Source organism: Nipponia nippon, unplaced genomic scaffold (assembly GCF_047370975.1).
Source record: "Nipponia nippon isolate SJK-2023a ecotype South Korea unplaced genomic scaffold, ASM4737097v1 scaffold_4, whole genome shotgun sequence".
Classification (NCBI taxonomy): domain Eukaryota; kingdom Metazoa; phylum Chordata; class Aves; order Pelecaniformes; family Threskiornithidae; genus Nipponia; species Nipponia nippon.
The window spans coordinates 112,801,167-112,818,336 of record NW_028262358.1 but is presented as its reverse complement, the minus strand read 5'-3'; the positions used below and the strand labels follow the sequence as shown (position 1 = coordinate 112,818,336).

The 17,170-nt window shown below is 36.9% G+C and overlaps 1 protein-coding gene across 1 annotated transcript in view; it reads left to right on the top strand.

Annotated features, from left to right (window-relative positions):
• The window catches only part of NBAS (NBAS subunit of NRZ tethering complex), a 186,011-nt gene extending 169,408 nt beyond the window's left edge, over nucleotides 1–16,603 (top strand). Inside the window, exons 51-52 of the mRNA XM_009466291.2 lie at nucleotides 4,507–4,635; nucleotides 15,830–16,603. Of these exons, the coding sequence (XP_009464566.2) occupies nucleotides 4,507–4,635; nucleotides 15,830–16,105 (405 nt within the window). The 3' untranslated portion in view covers nucleotides 16,106–16,603. The remainder of the gene's footprint in view (nucleotides 1–4,506; nucleotides 4,636–15,829) is intronic.
• Nucleotides 16,604–17,170: the final 567 nt, after the last annotated feature.

The window sequence follows — 17,170 nt, the reverse complement described above, 5'->3', positions numbered from 1 at the left end:
TTTATTCCACCTCCTGCTGGTCTTTCTAATTTTTTACAGCCAAGTTCTTTTTTAACGTCTTTTGGGGAGTTGCATAGCCTTGATCTTTGTATCTGCGTATGTGTGTGTATGGAGTTTTTTATTTGCATTATTCAGTGGACAGATTTTTCCATTCCACTTAGGTGAAATAAGCATTGTTTTATTTGCTTGGAATGCACATGTGTTTGGACTCTCTGACATCTCCTGCACTGCCTGATTAATCTCTTTAGAAAAGGGCAAATCCTTCTCCCCCCAGTAAGTGTTAAAGTGTGACTCCTCTGAATATCTCATGTTTTTCTGTCAACCTATGGGTCATGTGTCAGTTAACATAAACACCTAAATGGGAGAATGCGTCTAGTCTTATCTTTAATCATCCCAGGGTCCTAGTGGCCATAAGATGCTTATCTCCTAGAATAATATAGCAGCCAGTTGATCTCCTTTTTTCTATTTCTGCAGCTAGTTGTTCCCATTTTTTATATATGAGTTTACATTGTATGTTTTTCTTCATTCACAGTTGTCTCTGATCATTTTGTTCAGATAATTTTGAATTTAAATGCTGCCCTTTGGTCTGCTTTCAGCCTCTCCAGGCACAATACTGTTTGTACTTATTATCCAGCCCTTCAAGCCATCCATGAAAGTACTGAATAATACTGGACCCAAAACAGACTCCTATGAAATCCATTTTGTAAGCCTCACTGGTGTTACAGTGAACAATTGATATCTGCGTAACTAAATAGAAGACAAAGGTTATCTTAAAAAGTTTCAGCTAAATTGTGGTAATCCAGGTTTTGATGTAGGACTTCCCTTGTTCCTCTCACAGGTACCATCATACCCCTGCTACGCACAGCCTCTCACCACAGGCAGGCAGACACTCAAATGCTCTCGAGTGCTTATTGTAGAAAAGAAAGCCACTTGTGTTGCTCTGAGAAGCGCTGTGAGTGGTGGCTTGCTGCTTAGGGTTGGATTTTCAATTGCTGTCCAGAGCAGCAGTGCAGTCATTTGTGGCAGACGTACGAGGAGGTGTTTGTACTATTTGGACAGTCTGCTTGGCAAGTTGTCCAGTCCCTTCCTGTGGGAAAAGGGATGGAGGCCACTCCAAAGGTTTGCAGAATGGACCACACTATTCTACACCTTATTTCTCTGGTGCCTCTGACAGCATTTCATGTCACATTTTCAAAGTGTTGCTAAACTTAAAATATGCCATAGTGATGGCCTTATTCTTAACTACAGAACCTGTTGCAGGGGCCTTCAGGAACATATTTCTGTACAATGCTTTTGTTTGTTTTTTTCATTGTATGTTTTGATTGTTTTCATGGACTGGGAATGTCTGATAGGTCCGTAATACTTTTTCCCTTGTGTGCCTGCTTTCTTCCATGTCTGAAAGACAGACAGTTTTTCTCTTTTCCAGTCTTCTGTAACCTGTCGTGTTCTCAAGGGTGATGTCTCTTAACTTGATTTATTGTTTCTTTAGGTGTTGTGCAGTGAATTTTTCAGCCCCAGAAATATCTTCTTTTTGAGACTGAATTTTCAGTGCTGAAGTCTCACCCATTATTATTGTCCACTCTTAGTTGTTCATTTGACTGAGTTCTTTTAATTAGAATTGAAGCAAAACAGATATTTAATGCTTAGCTTTTCTTGGCTTTTTGTTACTGACTTTTTTGTATCAGTATGTCATTAATCATGATGTTGTATCATAAGTGTACCAGGAAAACAGAGGCAGTGCAGTCTTACTTTATAAGAGATATCAAGTGAAGAAGAGTGGATAAGAGGTACTCTTCCCCATAAACCACTAGCGAGACTGGCATTAAAATAAAACACCGTGTTAGTATAGCTACATTTTAAGAGGGCACTGAAAAATGAGACACAAAAGAGACAACCCGCAAAAATCAGCACGCAGTGAAAACACCTTGAAGTAGAAGACTGAAAGAGTGCAGTGTATTATCAGAGATCAAGAGGTGATTGATTTTTATTATACAGATATTTTTAGATGGAACAGAAGTTATAAAACTCTTTCTTGATTTACAAATAAAGGCGTAACAAGAACCAATTGAGTTTAATTTATACCATTTCAATTTTTAGCATAAGGCACGCTATTTTGACAGTAAGTAAAATTAATTGTTGGAACGTATATTTCTCCTTCAAGAGATGTGATGGATTTTGTAGGTAAGACTAGATATGTCTGCTACACAGGCTATAATCAGGCACAAAGCTAATCAAATCATCTGCCTGGTACCTACCTGAAATCTAATGACATTTGGCTTCAAAATCTGCTAGTGTAAGATAAACAGAAGCTAATTGGATAGCTAAGCATGTTTTTCTTATGTGGAGGCCTTTATGCCTGTGTGATGAACAAAGCAGATTGTGTTAGAACATGTCCCATTAGAATGTGTAACCAGTACTAGAGTGTAATTGTGAAGCATCTAAGAAAAAAACAAAATGCTGGCATATCATCTGAGTTAAATGCTATTGCTTTGAAAATAGCAATGCTAATATCTGTATTACTGCATTTGCTTGCTGAGAGATAAAATTTTTCTTTATTTTAAAGCGGCTCATTAAGGCAGCAAACTCATCCAACATCTGCATCTTTTCTCTCCCTGCCCTGTTGCCTTAAAAACGTACAGTACCTAGTTACATCTTACGATTTGCTTAGTTTTCCTTTTCTTCCTCTCACAACCCCAAAATATGATTTGAGGTTCTTTTAGAGAGCCTTTTTATAATGTGGGTTGTTTCTTATGACACTGCTTCTCCATTTAGTTTTGTGAGGCTTTCAGACAGAAAAAGCAAGCATGGTAAAATTGCTCTTTTGTTCAGGTTATGTATCTTATGACTCTCAGAATTTGTTTTTCTAAGCATAAGCTGCATTTATTGCTGTGGATACACCTCTTCAAGAAAAGGAGACGTGTAGTGTGAATCTCTAAGTTTGCATTCAGTAAGTTTGCTGGTGTGGCAGGCATACTACTCAAAAGAAATACAATGGAATATGAAATTATCAGCAGTTTAATAAGCATATGACTGATCAGACAAAGCTTAACGTATTTATTTAATGTTCTTATTACTTGATCCTATGTTGTATCCTTCACCGAAAACATAATCAGGAGCAGTAGAGAACACAAGTTTAGAGGAACAAGTCTGGGTAAGAGAACAAGCCTTGCCTCAGTAACTCAGGGCTTCGTGTGATAGAATATATCCATCTAGGCAGTGTTTCTTAAAGCTATAAATTTAGAAGAGACTGAGCAACATGCAGCCAGAGAGTTCCCTGTGCCAGGCAAGGCCAGGTGACTGCAGTACGTTACCGTTGGAGCATTTAACATCTCACCTGCAAATAATTTTTAGGCTTTCAAGTTCACAAGCAGCTACTAAAACTGTGCTGCTAAAAGTGCGGTTGCATTTTGGTTATCAAATTGTTAACTTGTCATTAAACTTCAAAAGATGTAAAAAATATATAATTTGCATTCTCTCAATATTTAGCTGATGAACTCCTTAGACAATTGCTCTCTAAATGTTGGAGTGAAACAGAGAGCACCTCTAAGAGCTGGATACCGTTTTCAAGGTGACTATCATACAATACCCAGAGCACATAGTGTAAGTTGTCCTGGAATGTGGGACATCTTTGATGGGCCTCATTGGGAAGTGGTTGTGGCAAATGACCGAAATTCTTGGAAATGACAAAAAGGTAAAGGGAAGTTATAATTTGGTTTATAACATAATTTGTTAGTTGAAATACTTTTTGGTGTATAAATGAATAGATCACTGCAATGCTGAGGAAAAACAAAACCACAAGTTACGTGTGGGAGATATTTATTTATTTATTTTTTAATTTATTTTTAACTAAAGGCAAAGTAAAGATTTGGAAATGCATACTAGGTTTGTTGTTTGTTTTTAAGATATTTCTCTGGCCAGTTTCTTCTTACAGAAGGTTTATGATGCTAAATTTGTGCTATATTATAAAATATGAGAAATTAGATGAATGAGGGAAAGTTAATCTGCTAAGTTTTAATTGTGTATAAAAATTTGTATAAAATTTGAAAAGATTTTGCAACAGAGCTTTAAAATGTTGAACTCTCTTATGTACTGTTATTCCCTCTTTATTTTGTTCCACTTTTATGGTTGCATAACTGAGTTACAGAAATGTCACAGGTGTCTGTTAAGTTTCTTCCTGTGCTTTGCAGTATTTCAGTAGGCACAAATATATTAGTCCCACAGAGCTGTGATTGCTCTGTTGTTCTTTCAGTAAAACTCCAGCTTGTAATGGTGATTCAGTACCTGCCTTGTCTTAATAGAACAAACGTTGCACTTATAACCCTGTATTCCGCATTTTTTTTAAATGTGTCCTTTCAAGTTTCCAAAGAGTTATTTCCAACAGGGAGTTCATTTGTTTTAAAGGTTTGTTTTCATTTTGCATTTGACACAGAATTTTCATAAATTTTAGTGAGTGATGATGTTAGTTTCTCCAGAGATCTCACCAAATGAGTTTACTTTCATTTTCAGTGTATAAAAGAATTATGTTTGCTGCTGCTTAACCAGTCCCTCCTGCTGCCATCCCTGAAACTGCTGTTAGAAAGCAAAGATCAAGATCTTCACGCTGTGGCACTGGAGCAGATAACAGCTGTTGCTAAGGTATGAGCAGTTGAATTAACCACCTTTCAGAGTTTGAGGTAATAAATTAGCTCTTTTATCTTCATATAGTAAGCAGAGACTATTGAGACCCTTATCATTATTAAGATTTTCCACAGCTATTGTGTCCACAGTGAGCAGTAACTCAGGGCTAGTAAGATCTTTTGTATATGCTTGAGGTGATTAAAACTCACAGCACTTTCTTTAAGTTATCTAGTATGCTATTTTAAGTCAGAGTGGTGGAACAGAAACTATTCTGTTATATAAAAGTAGATTGTTATCTCCGTGTTCATATTCTAGCACTTTGGGGGTTTTTAAAGTGATAATAGTACATCAGGTGAGTTAGCTTCTTTCTGACAAACTTGTCAGTCTGTTCATATACACGTGGAAAGCTGTTATATCACCGTTTTTGTTGTAGAAAGCTTAAAATGCAAGATGGTATGTTTAGGGACTTTCATGCAATTCTAAACGGGTTATATTCAATACTGCAGCAAAGTTTCTGGAGAAAAAAACTAAATACTGTCTTTTTTTTTCTTTTTTTTTGGACAAGAATTAGAAGACATTACTGTATATTTTTCAGTTGTTATATAAAGTTACATTACTCTTTTTTTCCCTGTGTATTTGCTAGCATTATATTATCTTTTATCTTTTTTTTTCTGAAAACTGAGGTGGATTTAAAACTTCTTCAAGCTCTTGATTGAACTTGTGCATGTACAACCTGACTTTGTTGGATTTTATGTTAGCTATGGTCTACGATCTAGCACTCTACCACAAAAGAGAAGGGAGGTATTGTCTCAGACCTTTATATGAAAGGGAATGGCTTACCTGTCTGGCTGAATTAACTGCATTGAAAGTTCCCGGAATTATAATATTTAGGTAGAAATACCACATCTCGAAATTTCCAACTTCTGCACCATATAGTAGGGAGCTCTTGGTTGTGTGTTACAGTATAAAATAATAATTGATGGTAAATTTCCTGTATGCTACTTCAAAATGAAACTGCCCATATGGAAACAAATGGAACTGTGTATATCTTTGGAAAATAAGCATCTACAAAACACAAAAGCTTTAAAAATGTGATTAGTAGGAATTCAGATGGAAACTATAACTTTTTTCTGAGACACACAAAGTAGGCAAACATTCCCCTGTTTCTACAGAAGCCTTCTAGGGCAGACTCTCTGGTCTAGTTATATTAATTGCAACAAATTTTTCAGATTCCTTGGTTGCAACAAACAGTGCAATCCTATCCCCTACTCTCACAACTTCCGCTGTTCCCTAGGAAAGATGTTCTGCATCCTGCTCTTCCCAGGATTCTCCCTTAAGTCTCTCCTCCTCTCACTTATTCCTTCTCATGTGCTGTGTCTTTCCTTCTTATGCTGCACATTGTATTCCAGAAGCTTTTGCGATAGTTCAAGAAAGGATTTATCTCCCTCCCCTTCAGGAACACTCCAGAACACAGCAGTGAAGACCAGTCAGAGAAGCAATAGATCTGGAAGCAGAGGCTCCATCTCAGATGTTGCTAATTTTCCTTCAAAAGGACTTAGTTACCAAAATGGATGAGGCACCAGCTTTTTTAACATGTTCTCTACGAACATTTAAAATGGTTGCATGGAAGGTGGCAGGGCAGATGATATGTAATACACATCTGCTTGTATCAAAATTCCAATGTCATAGTTAGTATCCAGTATGAATTTGAAGTATTTCCTAGTTGAGTTTGGCATTCTAAGCAAAGAACCACAGGGTTTTATGAAGGTGTTCCTATTCCCTTTTCCTTCTACAAATAAACCACAAATTTTCTGAATTTTCCACAAAATGTAATTTTATAAATATTAACCACCAAAACAATGGTAGATTATCTTTACTATATTGATGGTTTTCTTTTACCACCTGCAACTTTAGATTTCATGTCTGCAAAGCAAGGTTTTTTTGCAATTGTTTTCACACAAGATGATCTCATGGAAAAGCAATTGGGGATCTGATATATGCCTGCACTTTCTCATCTATATGTTCTTGTTAACCTTTTAAAATTGACTTTTTTCTTAACAGATGAAAGCTGCTGTGTAAGTGACTAGCTTTGAAGCTTGCCAGCAGGAATTTGTGTCCGAGTACATTTTATTTAACTATTTTTAAAGCACAGTGCTGTGCAGTAGCACTTTCTGAATGGCTGCTAATTGTATTGCTCTCTTAACTGGCCTTTTCTTTCTAGTGTGCCATGGCTTTCAATTTTCTACACTCTAGGTTGATTACATTATATTGGGGTTTTAGGGCCAGGAACCATATTATCTTCTTAATAATATAAAGCACTTTGTACACCTGTGCATGCCTAAAATAATATTCTTTTTGGCCTTTGTATGCAGGAGGCAGCTTGATAAGCTGTTTCTGAATTTTCCTTTTAAATTGAGTATTCATTTGAGCACATAGTTCTGTAAGAGTGCTGCATAACCTAGAATTTTCAAAGCATTTAGCTTTGGCCTAATGTTTCATCTTAAGTCAATGAAAATTTAACTATTGACTTCATTACATCAGGCGTAGTTTATCCAGTACTTTGAATGTGACATTCCACTGCCAGTGTTGGAAAACCAACTAGTACAGAAGGGTGAAATGCTAAATTTAAAAGTTGTTCTTATAGTGTTTAGAAAGTATCTCTTACCCCTTGTTTTATATGCATCTCTTATGATTACATCAGTTGGTGGTGTATTAAAAGCGCATATATTGCTTACTTGTGTCAATGTTGTTTATTCAGTATAATTTTTTATGCATACTTTTTGCTTTTTAAAAACAGTATTCGGACTGTTAATGCTTTTTGTAGAATTCTTAATGAATTTTTCATAGGAAGCCCATTTCTGCTTACATTAAACAGGAAAAGCACAAATAACATCTGGCAAAGGGAAATCATAGCTATTGATTCCCTGACATAGTGCTAACACAGCTCACAAACATGGCTGTGAGAAAAATACAGCACTTGCTTGCTGATACAATGTATTAGTTAGCCATTTGTTGTATGGTGCTGACAGCTTTATGGATGTTTACAGTTAAGGATGATGCTGAAGTGCTGATACTAGGAATTGTATAGCTTTTGCCTGTAATAAAACAACCAAGATTTTGTGTAAGCTTTTTTGAAACTGCAGACCTCTCTTTTTATTGTGTATCTTTTTATGAACTGCCACTTGTCTTTTTTGGAGAACAGAAATAACTATCTTCCTCTGTATTTTGTGGTGTGTGAATAATTTTAACAATCAGTTTACTTAAAGAAGCTTATTACTGCCAATAGGGCTCAGAGTTTGCCCTTTAAGAGTCAGATTGGTTTTGAGAATGGTTTCGGTGTTGTCTGTTCACTTGGTTATCTTGCAAAGATTAAGACTGATTTTTATACTTCTGGCAGAGCAAGTAAATATTCTATTACCCGTTGGTAGTACATAGTTTAAACAGCCAACAAATGGGAGTTAATATAATCAGTGCAAATACTTCTTCAACCAAGGATTTAATAAAACTAGAACAAGAAAATGTTTTTAGTTAATCTAAAATAATACCTTAGCTCAGTTTACATACTATACTTTCAAGTACTGAGACTACCTTTGCAACATGATTAATTGAAAAATGTAATATGAAAAATCATAAAGAATGTGTGAAATAAGAGAATTTCCAGTTGTCTCCGGCGTCTTATGCCATTTATGGCTACTCACTTGGTGTGGCTTACCTTGTAAAAGAAATCTTGTTAAATTATGTGTATATAAGCTAACAGTGATTATGGTAAAATATCTCTAGTTTAGTTTTCTAGGGTTTTTAAGTATCTTTTTGTTTTCTTCTTCCCTCATTTATTTGTCCTATAGCCATTCAAGAATAAAATGAAAAGCATTTTTACCTCCAGTAGTAGTGGAGAGCTAATACTATGGGAAATAGCAGGTTCAGTTCTTTTTTACTGTTACAGCAGCAGCAGCTCTTATCTTTCCATTAGTATCCATATTTCATAACGCATGGATTTTATAATGCATAAGTTACGGATGAAATATTGCCTATTGCTAATACCAGAACCTGTAGACACCTGCAACAATGCTGACAGGGAATTGCCCAGACCCTGACTTGCCCTTTAGTTAGGCAAAAGATACCACCTGAACTGCTCTTGTTTGTTTGAAATTCTCACTACAGGAGAGATTTTTTTTTTCTTTTTTTTTTTTTTCTTTTCAGATACACTGCATCATAGCAAGTACAGGTACAATGTCCATGTAGGCTGTATTAGCAACCAGAAAAAATACTGGATGCTGATATAAGATGTGTCCTTGGTCTTGGAGAGCAGATCCACAAAATTCTTGCATTCATGGTTGCATGAATTTGTGGAGGCCTCAGTGATTTATCAGTAAAGCTTTCTAGATGCCTCAAGTTCCTCATCTGAGTACATCAGAAGAGGTGCCACCTGTGGCAAAGCTGATCTTCACCCACCTATTTCACACACAAGCTTTCTTAAAACTTGAAGGCTCCCTGTCTCTGCTTGCCCTGGGGACCTGCTGCCTTGGTAGAGCTGAGTGCCTCAAGCCTGAGCCCATTTGCAGTTCGTAACATTAGTGTGCTGATGGCAAAGCCTCAGGCAGGCATGCTTAACCCTTACTAATTATGCACTGACAGCACTGAGTTCAGCATAAAACACAAACTGCCATTCTGATTCAGAAATACAGCAGTCAGCGTAGGGGTGAATACAGATTGTACAACTGCTTCGTGTTTGGATCATTTGCCAAGGGCGTTAGGGGAACAGCTTGAATCCTGTATCCTCTCTAAGAGCAGCACTTAGTAGCCTGGGATAAGGCTCCTACCCATCCTGCTGAAGATGTGCAGAAAGAGTTCAGGACTCGTGGAGACAGAGTGCAAGTGGGTCCTCACTTCTGCACCTGTTGAGGGGAACCTTGCTAAGATGTGGTTTTCCATCTGTAGGTGCAGATCCATTTATAAATTCTCTATAAATTAGAGAGACATTTGATAAAATGCAGAAGCGCTGTTTGAAGCAGAGTGCTGTAGCGCTGCTTCAGTGGAAATTATGAGTGCATTGATCACCACAGTCTAAAGGAGTGAGCTAGTCATCAGAGAAACCACTTGAATGCCTACAGTGTGAAAGTAGATTTCAGGTAATACCTAAATAGGTATGTAAGTCAAGGAAAAAAAAAATGGTTATCCTCTTGGCAAAATTATCCCCATTAGTTCTTTTAGTTGTACACGTGCGCATTGTGTGTGGGCACCACACTAAATCTGCACTGTCAAATCCTACTGAAGAAGAGATGGATATGAAAAAAATATTCTCCCTTTTACGCCTTCTAGAAGTAACAGATTTTATACTAATGAAAAATTTAGCACCCTCAACATGGAAGTCTAGATAGGCATAAAGTTTTTTTCTCCCTTGTATATACTCTGAGTTTGTCATTGTTGTGGTTTATAGTGTATTCACATGTTCACACAAGATGGAAAGTGGTTGTGTATTCATTTGTGCAGAAGATAACCTGCACCTCTGAGACTTGCTTAAACTGCAGTCAGCTGTGTTCCATATCACTGGAACAGTGTTTCCGGGATCAGTGATAACTTGGCTGGAGCCAGTGTTTTAAGACTTAGTTAGGATCTTGGGATAGTAAGGGCTCTCCACATGCAGGCAGATCAGAAGTGACTAATAAGATCCTACCTCTGCTGTAGGATGAAGCAGCAGCTTTTTAACACTGGGATGGTAAGGTTGCTTTTTAGTAATTATCGTATTCGAGTTTTACTCTCTTGTTTACAAGTCTTGTCAAAAGAGTGATTTTGAAAAAGAAAATATACTGCCATTTAGAGAGTCTATGTCTACTGTAGGCTAATATTTGGTATGCATGCTACAAGTATATACTTGCAGCCAATCTGTGGTAATTTAAACAACATTTCAAATATGATGGAAATCATTGACAAACAAAAATAACCCTTAAGGTTGTTTTGAATTAATATTTTTTAAAAAGGTAAAATTTTGAGGATCAAAAGTCCATCTGGAACAGTATCCTGGCTCCAACAGAGGGAAGAATTACAAATCTAGCCAAGAGTAAGAACAGGGCAAATATATAGGCTCTTTTTCTGAGATACTGCTCTCCCAACTTCCAGTCACTTTCAGCTGTATGTATTTGTGTACTAAGTAACTGCCAGTGGTTTTCTTCCTCCATTTTGTCCAGTTTCTCCTTAAACTTGGATGAGCTTTTACATTCTGCAGTGTCATTTGCCAAAGAGTTCAACAGTGTAAAAAAACCCACCTATTTCCTTTTATTTACTCTGAATCTGATCCTACTAGATTCATTTGATGCTTCATAATTCTTTTTTTATGACAGAATGTGTTTAATCAATCCTTGTATACTCTAATGATGTTGCTATCTGCTCTATACCCTCTAAGCTGCCTCTCTTATAGTTTAGGGAGTCCTAGTTTTGCTGAGTCATTTCTTGTACAGGCACCATATTATACTCTGTGGTGTATTTTTACTTTTAAATATATGCTCTGTGTGTTTACCTTTATATTGTTCTAGTAATTTTTTGCTTTAGTGCTTGTTGTTCTGATTTAAAATTAATTCTAAATAGATGTAGTCTTAAGGTACATTTAAATTTATTTTTTATAAATCTTACAGCTTATACACTGAGCAGCAATGCTTAAATAAAACTATCTTAATTAAGGTTTTGAAATATACATTAATTTATTAGAATAGACTGTTTCAGCTGGAAGGGACCTACAATGATCTAGTCCAACTGCCTGACCAATTCAGGGCCAATCAAAAGTTAAAGCATGTTGTTAAGGGCATTGTCCAAATGCCTCTTAAACATCGACAGGCTTGGGGCATCGACCACCTCTCTAGGAAGCCTGTTCCAGTGTTTGACCACCCTTGTGGTAAAGAAATGCTTCCTAATGTCCTAACCTCCCCTGATGCAGCTTTGAACCATTCCTACACGTCCTATCACTGGATACCAGGGAGAAGAGATCAGCACCTCCCTCTCCACTTACCCTCCTTGGGAAATTGAAGAGAGCAATGACGTCGCCCCTCAGCCTCCTTTTCTCTAAACTAGACAAGCCCAGAGTCCTTAGCCACTTCTCACAGAACATGCCTTCCAGCCCTTTCACCAGCTTTGTTGCCCTCCTCTGGACGCATTCAAGGACCTTCACATCCTTCTTAAATTGTGGGGCCCAGAACTGCACACAGTATTCAAGGTCAGGCCACACCATCGCTAAATACAGTGGGATAATCACCTCTTTTGACCGGTTGGTTATGCTGTGTTTGATGCACCCCAGGATGTGGTTTGCCCTTGGCTGCCAGGGCACACTGCTGACTCATATTGAGCTTGCTGTCGACCAGCACTCCTGCATCGCTTTCTGCAGGGCTGCTCTCCAGCCACTCCTCTCCCCATTTATACTTATGCCTGGCGTTACTCCATCCCAGGTGCAGAATCCAGCATTTGGACTTGTTAAATTTCATGCCACTGATGGTTGTCCAGTGCTCCAATTTATCTAATTTATCCCTCTGCAGTGCCTCTTGTCCTTCAAGAGAGTCAACAGCACCTCCCAGTTTGGTATCATCAGCAAACTTGCTAATGGTGCATTCAACTCCTGCATCCAGATCGTTGATAAATATATTGAACTGAACTGGTGCTAGAATATGAGCCCTGAGGAACACCACTGGTGACCAGTCACCAGCCAGATGTAGCCCCATTATTGACTATCTGTGTAGGTGTTGGTAAGGAATTTCTGTGTGTGCATTTGTTGTTGTTTAAACTAATGACTGTTTCTTTGTATGCAATTGACACCCAAAATGTTGGCATGATCTGGAGTTGCAAAACTGATAAAAATAAATAGTTAGTCTGTCTTTCTCAGATGCCTATTTTTATACAGATTTCTCATTAAACCGTGGCTTCTCTGTGTTCTTCCCGCACCTGTCAGACTCTGCTTAGATTTAATGAAAAGTTGCAGAATAGATAGTGGCCTTAGCTGTGTGAAATGCGTTCACAGGGTCTGGTTGCCATCTTGTGTCCCCATCCAGTTGTGTGGAGACAATTACATTACAAAGGTTTCCTGTTTCTGACCAGGTCTTCAGATGGCCTTGAATTCAGAAAATGGGAAATGTTAATCAATTTAAACCTACTGGACTATTTGAGCTTAAGGATGAGCTGTCAGACACAACCAAGAGGCTTTTGTGTGTTCTTTTGTTATGTGTAAAGACACAATGATCTCATTTATGCATGGGTACAGACAGGTTGCTCTGCTTCTGTGTTGCATGCGGGCATCTTCATCCCCATAGTATAGCTCAGATGTTTAATGGCTTTATAATAGAAAAGTTCTTTTACTTTCAGACTTGTCTCTCTCCAATTTGTAGGTTTTTGGCATATGAAATCACACTAATCTATAGAACTTTTCATTAACTGAATAATACCCTAAAAAACTTACTTAAACCTCCCATCTGCTTTTTATCTCATTACTGTAATTACTATTTGCATTTTATCTTCACAAAATCAAACACTGAAGCCCTGTGTAAAGTTGCATCCTACATACAGGTCAAGAATAGAGCACACAGAGCTCAGAGGTGCGGCAGAATATCCCTCCAGTCTCCCATCTCAGAAAAGATGAGAGCTGTTTGGATAATGGCTTAGTATGCTGCATGGTATGCTATGAGATGCCAACACTAGGAATTTTGTTTAATAATCAACCTGTCTTCAACAGGAAAACATGTCAATAATTAACATATGACAATTTAGAGGAATTATTAAATAATTAAAGACTTACAGTGGGCAACTTAAAGATTGGACATGCCTACCGTTCTTAGAACTGGTTTGTAAACTGGACCTATAACGGCTACCCACTATTCCATTAGCTTTGTAATCCATAAGAAGTTTATGTAATTGTGGAAATGCTGAAAGACTTGGAGGAAGTGAAGTTTATTTTTAAGATTTCAATGGAAAGAAAAACACAAATACCTAAATGAAGTAATGGAAGAAGTAGCATGAGGGTGAAACAGCAAATTCTCTTCCTGATTAACATGATAAAGACATTCTGTTTTTCTGGAAAGCTTCTGAAGTTCTAAAGGAAGTGAAAATAGTAAATTGAAAGTAATGATTATGTGTTATTAATGGTAAATTGAAGGTGATAAAAAGAGGTATAACAGCTTTTCATGCTACAATATTTCATGTTTTGTATTTTTCCTTTTTATATTATATTTTGTGTAGAGTGCATCTTTTCCAAAATAGAGCAACAAATTATTCTGTTTCTGTTCCTTATCACATAAATGCTTTCAGTCATCATGCTGACTTTTCAGCTCTTTCACAGAAGTGAAATTTATATTCATTAGTCTAAAACCATTTAGATACAATAAAGATCTTTCTACTAAAAGAGTTTGTTGTTACTTCAAAGGAGCTTCTTTCTGCTGAAGCTAGTTGCAGATTTCTCATCCACTTCAATGTAAGGAGCTACCTGGTAGTTCTTCATGAACTCTCTGTATTCCTCTACATGCAAATGTAATATTGATTCCTCCAAAAAAGATGCCAAACCTTGGGAGTCCTGCAATTCCATGCATTCAAGAGAAAATTAGGTACTTGTTCTGATTTATGCTTTGAGGATCCTGTTTCTGGTTTGACTACCTGTATAGGGAAACTGGAGAGAGTAGTCTCCCACAGTAGATAGTCCATGTTAAAGGGTGTGCATGATCTCTCACAGTGTATGTGTCTGAGTAGGTAAGTGTTTTTTGTTTTTTTTTTTTACCAGTACATTTGGTTTTCTGGACTAATAGATCGTATTTCTGTTCAATCTTTCTGGAAAAAAATAATAATTAAAAAAACCCACAACTGCAAATTGACACTGTTACATGTTACTAAGCAATGGTTGTGGAAACTTCATGGGACAGAGAATTCGGTTATAAGCAAGAAGTGCCTGTTGCAGCGTGCTCATGGTGTCAATGGTGGGGCAAGGGGGGATGCAGCCCATTGCACATGAACATGAGGAAGCAAAGCTCTGCACTGTTTTAGCTTGAACTAAAACAGAGAGACAAGGAGACTTTAAATGCTGTTCTAAAAAGAATCAGGGTTAAAAGTTTTGTGATGCTAATTAGATTAAAAATTGCTTAATTTCAACTGTCAAGTGTCAGTGCCAAATCTCTCAGTATACAGTAATGATGTCCCGTGGTCCTGTGTAGCAGTTGAATTGATCTTCAAGGGTACCAAATCACTGGTACTTGCTGGTACCCTGGTACCAACCATGTAAGATGTTTTACATGGTAAAACACCATTTTTACAAAAATTAAACAAAGGCTAACAAGACATATTTTTTTTTTTTTTAAAGCTAAGAGGTTGTTTTGTAAACATAGCATAATTTGGTTAGTTTATTCATAACTTGGTAAGATGCAGTCATTGAAAACTGACTTTGTCTACCCCTCCTTTGGCCCTTTTTTTTGGTTATATGTATTTGTTTTATTGCACTTCTTGAAGTGGTAAGACACCTAAGCTGATTAAAACAACACTGCATTTCAAGGAACCCAGGAAAGACATGTCAAAATTAACTGAAATAGAATTTGAATTATTCAGTAGTGTTATTTGTAAAGCTATAGACAAGATTTTCAAGACAATATCTGCTCTCATGTATCAAGTAACCGTGTTTTTCTGAGGCATCCAGGGTTCCTCGTAGAGGTAGCAGATCTGTGCTCCAAATCTTTTAAAATATAAGTCGTATTCTTCTGAAAATCTCATCCTTGCTGTGAGTGATGAAACTCTGGAAAATCTGGTTGGTTCTGCAAATGTTGCTTATCATATTAATATGTGGAATGTAATGTATTATATTAATATAAGGTGACCAAAATCTAATATACTCTGCTCTGACCTTCCTCAGGGTGTCATTCTTGATACGGAGGTAAATGGTGTGGTCTATTCTGTACTGGGGCTGAGAACTTGTGAAGAGTCTATAAAGCTGTTCATGTAATCCTAGCCAGGTTGTTAAGCATCCTTATTCTTTAACTTTGTGCAGGTCAAATATTTATATTAATGTGATGACAACTGTTAAAGACATACCTTTACATATTCTGACATGTGCAAAGTGTGTATCCTGGTTGTTAATCCATATAGAATACTCATCTCACTTTCAAGGTCACACTGTGCAGTTAGAACAGTCGTGACATGTTGTAGTTCATGGATGTATCTGGTAATTAATTTTTAATTACTTTGGATTTTTCTTTCTTCGTAGGTTGATGATTCCAGTTGTGACGCTGAAATACTTTCCTTGCTCCTCAACGCCAAGTTAGTGGTGAAGTGCATATCTACTGCCTTCTATCCTCGCCTTATTGACCACTTACTGGCTAACCAGGGAGAAGGAGGCTGGGATGTAGAGGAAATAGCAAAACAACTTAAAGAAGCAGGGTTCAGTGCAGAGGCTGGGTCCCTGTTGATGTCTCATCGAGGGACTCATCCTGCACTCAGGACTTTTACTACTGCCCTCCAGGCTATTCAGCATTGGATCTAAAAATGTTGGATTTGTGCATTTGTCTGCCTTTTTGCTGGAGATCTTACACAAAAGGGAGAAATTGTTGTTCTAGTGAAGTAACAACGTTAGTTATTGCCTATGTTCTGTAGAAAATACAAACAGCACACTTACAGTGAATTCCCATATACTTCTAATCATTTAAAAAAAATATTGGTGCAGACTATATCATTCTGTTCTATGTCTAGCAAAGCATTGAATCTGATAATCCTTTTCAGATCGAAGTGTTAAATGATTACACTCCGTGATGTATAAATGAAACATTAGTAAGCTGATCGGTTATCTACAATTTGTCTTAATTTCTGTAACTTACTCTTGTCATAATGTAAAACTCATGTAAAAATATAATTATGAAGATACATGGAGAAAAAAATCACAATGAAGAGTAATTTTCAGAGAATTTCAAAACCTTGAAATTTGGTATTACGCAGTGTTCTTACTACAGCTTTCGTTTGCAATAAGTAAAATATTTTGCATTTATTGTAGTCTCTTTTTTCCTGCTTTTAGACAGATAAATATTTTCTTTCGTCAGCCACTTTTTCTGAAATTCCTGTCTCTCCTCAGTGATGTTTATTCATAAGGACAAGTTGAACTTCTCTGTGCTTGCAGACAGTTCTAGTCTTTGAGGTATTTTTCTTCACAATTTGGGAAGCCTCATCTCAAATCCTAATCATTCGTTGATACCTTTTGTGAATGCACTTTCGAAATATTTTACTTACATTTTTCTTGAGTTTTGAAAAATTACATAGGTGTATTTATTTCCAAATGCCTTTCTGTTTTAATAAGGCAAAGTATTTCTCATTGTTTTCTGAGTTTTTTTTAACAAGGGGACTGTCTGTTTATTACACTGCATTACCAGAAGGTTTTGATGTTTCCGTGTGTTTATAGGAATTTGTTGTTTAAATTAATCTGTAAATCTTTTGCCTAATCTTGTGTTCAGATCTAATTTTGATGTAATAATGTACAGACACATTACACATGATAGGATCCATAGGATAATACAGGTTGGAAACAATCTCTACAGATAATGAAATCTAACCTCCTCTT